This window comes from Hipposideros armiger, unplaced genomic scaffold (assembly GCF_001890085.2).
Source record: "Hipposideros armiger isolate ML-2016 unplaced genomic scaffold, ASM189008v1 scaffold_282, whole genome shotgun sequence".
Lineage (NCBI taxonomy): Eukaryota > Metazoa > Chordata > Mammalia > Chiroptera > Hipposideridae > Hipposideros > Hipposideros armiger.
Genome location: NW_017731632.1, coordinates 1418050 through 1426589, shown reverse-complemented (window position 1 = coordinate 1426589; position 8540 = coordinate 1418050). Strand labels below are relative to the sequence as shown.

The 8540-nt window shown below is 57.4% G+C and overlaps 1 protein-coding gene across 2 annotated transcripts in view; it reads right to left on the bottom strand.

Moving 5' to 3' along the window:
* Nucleotides 1–2112: 2112 nt before the first annotated feature.
* FAM53A (family with sequence similarity 53 member A) overlaps nucleotides 2113–8540 on the bottom strand; it is a 28172-nt gene continuing 21744 nt past the window's right edge. For both annotated transcript variants that reach the window (XM_019658070.1, XM_019658071.1), the window contains one exon: nucleotides 2113–2956. In XM_019658070.1, coding sequence (XP_019513615.1) covers nucleotides 2645–2956 — 312 coding nt within the window. In that variant the 3' untranslated portion in view covers nucleotides 2113–2644. The remainder of the gene's footprint in view (nucleotides 2957–8540) is intronic.

Below are 8540 nucleotides of genomic sequence, written 5' to 3'. Positions count from 1 at the left end.
GAGAATTCTAACAGAGGCCACCCGTGGGCCTCAAAATCCAAAATATTTACTAACCGGCCCTTTCCAGAAAAAAGTTTGCTGACCTCTGCCTAATTTCTTAAATTAAATGCTGAGCGCATTAATTTTTCCAATTTTATCTTTTCTACTACAACTATTTTGGGTTACAAATTCCTTTCTGTTGACAACTTCAGATACATTTGACAAGTCTCAAACCCACCATGTCCACCATCATTCAGTTCTAAGTATGATCTGATGTGGGTGATCATTTCTTTGATCCGTGAGTTACACAAAGGGCATTTTCTAATTTTCTCAACATGGGATGTTTTGTTTGTTACCAAGTTGTGCTGGTGAAATACAATCTACGGGGCACCGATTTGTTGGCACTCACTGACGTTTCCGTGCTGGCGGGTGGTGGGCTTGACGCCCCAACATGCACCTGGAAGGAATGAATGCCGCTTCCTGTGAGGTGCTGCGTGCCGGCGGCCGGCGGTCGAGGCGCGAACAGGGTGACCAAGCCTTCCGTCCACATTGCTTCCTTCTGGGTCTGCTTCACCAGCTAACTACTAAGAGAGGATTACCCAAAAATCTCGCACCAGATGGTAGATTTGTGAATTTCTGCTTGCATCGTTGTTTTTGCTGCAGCATGTAACTTTTGGAATCAGTTACATTGGTAGGCGTCCCTTCCACTCACTGGAGGTTTTAGTCCCGTTTCACTTATGCTTACTGATGTCATCCCCACCACCTTAGCCAGTGACACCATTCCAGGAGGCTCTCTGGCAGGCCTGACACCATATCCTCTGAGGCCCTGTCCTGTGTCCCCACCGCTGCTGTCTAGGCCACCCTGTCCCAGAGGCCATCTATGGGCAGGGCCCTGCAGCCCCATGCCTGTCATCTTGGGCACCACCGCCCCCACCCCATAGCCCAGAGCACTGGGTTCTTGGGTCAATTCGAGCGACCCGCCGGGTGGTGACCACAGACGACACAGGTACCTGCATGGCACCTGTCTCCAAAAATTCACCCAAAGCACCACCTCCCACTGTTCATTCTGGCAGTTGTGTAGAAAGTCCAGGGCAGGGGTTCCAGGGTGCAGTCACCCTACCCCCCCACCAAGGACCCGCCTGTGGGTTCCTGAGGCTTTCGGGCCCTTGCACCTCATGTGTGGCCAGGTGGTGGCTCTGGGGGACAGGTGACACTCTCAGGGGCCAGCATGACCCTAAGGCCCCTTTTCAGAGGTGGCCAAAGGCTCCTTTCCGTTTCAGGTGCCTCACTGGCTCCTGTCCCACTCGAGAACCCGTGATGGGCCACTCACGACGTCATGATGACGGGGCTGCAGAGGACAAAGATGGCTGCACTGTGCCTGGTTCCCTCAGCACCTTTTCATCTTTCCTCTTTAAATGAAACCCCGCTGTCCAGGCAACACCGGCTGGGCCCAGGCGCCAGTAACTTGACCAACTCCCCAGCGGCTGAGAGCCACTGGCTGAACCGCAGGCTTTCTGCATCCGCCTGGCCATGGCTGCGGCACGTTGCTGACCACCTGCCTCCTAGAGCCCAGCCAGGGAGTGAGCAGGCTCTCAATTGCCCACCTCCGGAAATATCAGGGCCCAAGACAACAGCCTAGGTTTTAAGAGGGAAAAAAATTATTTGACATTATTCAGAAAAGAAACCATTATGGCCGCTCCATTCTGCAAGTAAATGTCCAGACCGGGCGCGGTGGCCACCAGCCACCGGTCAGTGCGTGCAGGGTGGACTTGACAAAAGGAGGGGGCTCGGCCTCAGGAAGGCCAGTCTGGAAAACCAGCACTTTCCACCTTTGAGCTACGGTCCAAACCACTTAAGAATGTGGCTTCCATTATGACAGGGATTTGAACAACTTTTCTCGGGGAAAAAAATCAAGACAATTTCTCCAAATATCATTAATGTTTTCTTTTGCTATCGAATTCCTTCCTCTTACCCAAAGTTCCTAGGGCAACGTCTGTAGAAATTCCTGTGATTTTATCAAATTAATTTTTAAAATACAGGTGAGCCCACATCCATCCTGTGCTGCGCCCAGACCGCAGAACGAGCTCCCCCTGCCCCCAAGAGCACCTCGAAAGTAATACCAACAAGCAGAAGTCACATGTGCAAAGCTAAGGCTTTATTGAAGCCTCACACCCAGTGCTTCCAGGACCGCTGTACGCACGGCCCTGCGCCCTCCAAAACAGAGAGCGCCGACCGCGGCCAGCAGCCCCCGGCAGCTCAGTCCTGCTCCAGACGGCAGGCGGGAGGACGGAGGTGGCAGGCTGGCAGTTCAGCACATGCGATGACAGAGTACATGGAGGGGCCCGGACCTCCGGTGCCCGAGGTCTCATTCCGAGTAGCTAAATGACGCACGGCCCCTTCACAGCAGGCGTTTACAGAGACCAACCCGCACTGGGGTCTGGATGCAGACTCCCGGTTAACAAATGCTCTTCTGAAAATTCATTTCAAAATAGAGATGCTTTCCCCACAACTGTAAAAGCCATCAAAATGCAAAATACTTCTTTAGGAAAGACTGAACCAAAATTACACCTAATGTTTAAAATAACACGTAACCTCGTTTCTTTCTGTGCCCCAAGAACAGACTGGCAGCCATAGCCTCTGCCTGGGACCTCCCCTGCCTGGTGGGTCAGTTGCTCTCGATCTGCTCCAGGTCCAGCTCACTGTGGTCCAGAGGGAAGATGGCCTCCTCCCCAGCGCTGTCCCAGTCACTTGGGTCCCCACCACTCCCACCCTCGCCAGCCACTGGCTCCCGAGAGGCCCACAGGCTAGGACTGGAGGGATGGGGCCCGGGGCACGCGCTCAGGGGGCTGGAGCCAGTGGTGAGGAGGCCCGTGAGGCTGTGTGGGTCACGTGGGGAGGACACGCCCGTCTTCACTCCGGTGTCATCCTCATCATCTTCGTAATCGAGGGAGCAAAGGCTTTTTGAATTTTTTAAAGTCTGCAACAGAAAACATACAGACTTAAAGCATTCCAGGAGGGTTTGTGGGAGGGGGCATCCCGCTGACCCCAACAGTCCTCCAAGTCACATAAAGTGTCGCTGGTCCCCCATGCCTCAGCCACCACCTCCCCCCGGGGCCGTCGTTCTCAAAGCACTGCGTGTCCACGTCCCTGACCTTTACCAGGTGGCCACAAAACCTTCAGCTGCCTGTCGGGTGCCCCGAGGAGACCCGTGTCCCCGCCCCACCCAGACCAACGTCAAGGTCGTGGTGCGTGACCCCTGAAGCAGTAGACACCCAGAGACTGGAGCGTAGAGCTGTGTCCACAAGCCACCTCCTACTTGGGAGAGGCCTGGCCGGGAGGGTCCCAGGTCCAACGATGGCTCCCGCTAGGCGAGTCCCCATGTCCCACCCCCTCCCCCAGGTCTGGGGGGCCCCATCGCACCTGGCTTCCCACCTTTCTCTCCCCTCAGCCCTCCTCTCCCGATGGTTCTTTTCCTTCAAATACGAACGTGCGTAAGTCTTTGTCATCTTAAAATTCCTGACACATACTCCCCACTGGGGCCTCCCCTTCACGGCCTCAGCACACACCACGTGTTGCCTGTGCTCAGAACGGCCTCCCCTCTGAGACCAGTTAAAGACGGGGGCTCCCCAAGCTCAGCTCCAGCCCTGTACCCCCAGACGGTTGCACCCCCAGACCAGAGCTCTTCCCTTAACAGCAAAGTCCCACCTCAGTGGCACGTCTCCCAGGCTGTCCCACGGGGGCTGAGAGCCAGCAAACCACCCCAACCTACCTTTGGGGGTTGCTGATCCCAGGCCGTGCAGCGGGACATGCCTGGCCTCCTGGTCTCCTGACCTCCGCTCCCTTGGCCACAGCCCTGCTCTGGGCTGCGCACGGCAGCAGCCCCCTCAGCACGGCCAGGGCCCCGTTCCCCCGACACCACCACCCCAAGCCCTTGCCCCAAACTTCTGGTCCTGTCTTCATGCTGTCACCCGTGTGCCGTCCTCCATGTGCCCACACTTCTGCTGGAGCAGCCTCCCGCCTGGCTCCACCCGTCAAGCTGTCACCTCGGGACTCCTGTCCTGGGCCACACCCACGCTGCCCCCAGACGTGTCACTCTGTGGCCCCAGGCCTTCTACAGGGAACCTGCAGACACGGGAGTGACAATGCATGTGTGGAAGCCAGCCACAGGGACACAGCCACCCCAATGTCCCAGGCTTTAATTTGGTATCAGCACACTGGCCATGGACATCGGTGAATTAGCGCTAACCAACTCTACACCCGAAAGCATGGAACGACTCCTAACAGAAAAACCCACCCTGTGGCTAGAAGGTTCTCTGGAAACAGTCCTGCCGAGAGCTGCAGCCAATGAGGGCCCCCTAGGAAGATGGGGCTTCTCCGAACCAGGACTCCCAGGCAGCTCCTTGGCTCCCTGAGACCGGCGCCCGTGCCCGTGTTTTCATTGTTTTACCATCTTACTCTAACAAGCGAGTCACTGTCTGAGAAGCAAAATGCTAAAAGAATCATATCTTTAGACACCACTGGCCACATGTTTTGGTCGCAAAGTGCAGGTTCATGAGATCATTTTTTCTTCATTCAAATCAAGGCAGATCTAACACGGCCCGGCTTGAGGACAGGGCTGCATCCATGGCACATGGTGTCCTCGCGCCCTCGTCACCCTGGCTCCATGTGTGCCGGCGCCCACCCAACAGCATGGCGGGCCCAGCTGTGCACACACATGAGCTGACGGTGTTACAGGCCTTTCCTTAAACCTGCACCTAAGGTGCCCTTGTTACTGATGGCAGTGACCTGACAGGCAGGGGAAGCCTCTGTGCACAAGTCACCTGCGGACGACAATTATGCGGCCTGCGTGAGAAAATGCAGGCTTTTCACAACTCAGCTCAGGCCATGTGTGAAGGACTCACAACCACGTTACACAGAAACAGCACATGCAGACCCACACACGTGCGGCTCGGCCCAGACGGGGAGTCTCGTCGCCCTACCACCGCACAAAGCCGCGGTGGTTGGCCTGGCCTGGCCTGGAGCCCGACCTGACAAGGTGACCCTCATCACTGCACGGTCCTGGCTTCTGCTACCGTCTCTTGGGTTTAATGGGGACCTGCATATAAGCAGATGAACATAAAATATTTTTCAAAAATCGAAGGTCAAGGCTTTGTAAGGGTCTTTCAACTTGTGTGCAGGACGGCCTCCTGTGGGGATGCCGGCAGGAGACCACCCGCCGTCTCCACTACCTGAAGCCAAGTTAACCAGTTGCGTGTAAGCCAGGAGGTCCAGAGAGGAACACGAAACCATTCTGTGAGCCACCCTGCATCCCCTCCAACACGGTCCAGGGACTGCCCGGCCCCCTGCACCTGGCCACTGGCCGTGGCGCCAGCTTACTCCCACGTGACGCACAAAGCCTGCTCTTCTGCACAAGCACAGTCTTAGGGGGCCCCTGAGACCGCGTGAGAGGCTCACACCACATCCCTGCTCAGCCAGAGAGGACCTGCCCACAGTCAGCAGCCACCTGTCAGGCCAGCGCTGAGCAGGAGCCCCAAGTGGGGCCTCCCGCTGCCCACGCGCACCTGCCTCCCAGCACACGTGTGCACTCACCCCACAGGCTCCGGCTGGGGGAGGAAATACGGACACACGCCAGCAATGAGCAGCTCCGTGCAGCCAACGAGACAAAGCCGAGCACCTTCCCCACCCAGACAAAGGGGAGGGCCAGCAGGCCCAGGCCATGGAGGCCTGAGGGGCTGGGAGTGTCCACACAGTGGGGCGGGGACAGAGATGGCCAGAGGTGAGGGCGCCTGTGTGCAGGCAGGTACCCCATGCCTCTCCTGGGCCCTCCTCACCCTGAGCAGCAGAGCTGATGGCCCAGGGAGGATCCCACTGCCCACCGGACCCCCGATAGAGCCCGGCTTCCTCACCCTAAATATCAGTAGTGGCAGGAGCCAGGGAGGGGGTGTCCTGCACGCACACGCACGCACACTCCTAGCCACAGTGTTCCAGCTACGACCGCACCCTCAGCACCCCACTGGCCGCGTCTCCTGGCCAGCAGGCCAGGAAGCCAGTGGGAGAAGCAGCCACTGCACATCCCAAACGCTCAGGATAGTCTTTATTGCCCTGATACCGTTCCAGCCACAGGAGGATGTGAACCGGCAGCAACCGTGCTGGGGCGTCACAAAGCCTGACCTGATCAATAAACACCAGATTCCAGTGACCACAATGGGCCGGAGGAGTCAGCCCAGCTCCGTCGAGCCCACTTCCCATGTAACTGTCCTCGGACCCCCCGGGTCGGCACCGACAGGGAAGCTACTGCCGGCGGAAGGAAGCTCCGCGGGGCTCCCTCCCACCCCGCACACCCCCACGGTCACGAAGGCATGGGACAGGCGCCCAGGACACCCCAGCCCGCTGCTGGCCGCCCTGGCCGCCCGCCCCTGAGCGCGGGAGCAGATGACAGGGCACCGGGTCCCTCCTGCACCCACTCGCTCGTGCTTCTGCCCTCCGCGGTCCTGGGGGCCGTGAGAAGGCCATGACAGCCCCGAACTGCCCACCCTCTTGGCAGCCAACGTCCTCTTTCACGTCACAACTGTCTCATTGGACCACATACATGAGGACTTTGGGACAAGATGCCGAGAGTCAGGGCCGGGTCGCCAGCTGTGACCACCGGGAGGGCGAGTCAGCGCCCTGTCCTCACAGGGGATCCTCCCTCAGATAGGGTTGCAAGCCCTGCGTCCCTGCTAAAGTCTCGAACATGTGACAAAATAAAGACAAGAACCAAGAACATGCTTATGTGACAAACGGAAATCCACAGTGGACCAACATGTCGCAGTCCCTGGCCCTGCCAGGCTGTGCCGGACACACAGCTGACTCTGGGCAGCTGTGGGGTCAGCAGGGCCTGAGAGACAGTGCTCAGGCGCTGTCACCTGCCTCGGGGCCTCCCACCTGGCAGCCAACGCAGGCGAGGGTGGCCCAACTCTGAGACCGCTGTCTTCAGGCCACTGAGGTATGTCCATCTCCACCAAGGGCTGACCTTCCAATAACGTGGGAGGCAGCTGAAGGTTTCCTAAGTGACAGAGGCTTTTAAAAGCCTTAGGAACAGACACTTTTATAAAAACCCGCGCCTGCTCACACACTCTTAGAACCATGACTGATTTGCACATTTTCAGTGATAATATTTTAACTTCAATTTCGAAGCAGCTTTGCTAATCAAAACAGAAAATTCTAAATGTTTTCCTGTGCTAACATTCACTTACTCAGGAGGGGATTTGGGAGGCAGCTGTGTCCACTCCCTGGTGACCAGAGCTGGCCCTCGGCCTAAGGAGGGTGGCCTGGAAGCTGGGACTCGGGAGCTGGCTAGGCCGGTGGGAGGCTCGGCCGACCAGCTCACCATGTCCAGGCCTTCAGTCTTGGACTCTGCGCTCCCCTGGCCTTAAGTCGAGGCACAAAATGGGGCGCCCTGACATTAGGGAGCACTGGGTGGGGCCACTGAGACTCATGTGGGAAGCATGCAGTCACGGCTGAGCCTTGCACATACGGCGAGAAATCCCGGTCACCCCATGCCGCAGGCTGGACCGAGCACCGGTCCAGACCCCAGGACAGTCGTAACCCGTCACAACCTGTTCTCTTACGTCCCTCCTGGCCTGTTTTGCAAGTGCCACTCCAAGAAGCATCCCGTAAAAGTGAAGCAACCTCCAGAGCAGGACTGTTTGGTCTCCGATCACAAGTCTGCTGCCAGAACCTGCCACCTCCCCATGACAAGCACACTTCCCAAGGGGGATGCTGGGTCCCTAGGGGAGATGAGACATTGGGGTACACACACACACACTGGTGGTGGCCGGGGCCACCACACAGCCCTGTGACCGGCCGCAGGAACGTGCCGGGCAGAAGGAATGCGCTGAGAAAGGATAGGCGACTTTGATCTCTAGGTTTTGTTCTCTGGGGCAGCGGATGCCTCAGTCCTACTCGACTGGGTTCTGTTCTCCCATCTATGGCCGCCTGAGCAGTTTGACCACAAAATCTCCTTCAACTCTGCCCTTCTTCCTGCCCAGCTGCTGAGGCCCAGGACTCACCATGTCCGCTCTGGACAGTGGCCCTCAAAATCAAAGGTGACATGGCAGTCCCTTGCCTAGAGCCCTGCAAGGGCTCTGTCACCCATCCCAGAGGGATGCTTTTCAGGGGAGACAGGGAGCACCAGAACCAACGTACATCAGACCAGTGTCCTGATGCTTCCATCCATGCACACAACAGACCAACAGACACACACACACCGTGGAGAGGTCACTCATTCACACACACACACATACACACACGCCATGGAGAGGTCACTCATTCATTCACACAAACACACACACTCACACACACACACACGCCATGGATGGAGAGGTCACTCACACACACACACACACACACACACGCTGTGGATAGATCACTCACACACACACACACATGCCGTGGAGAGGTCACTCATTCACACACACTCACACGCCGTGGAGAGGTCACTCATTCACGCACATTCACACGTCATGGAGAGGTCACTCACACACACACACACACACACACACACACACACACACGCCGTG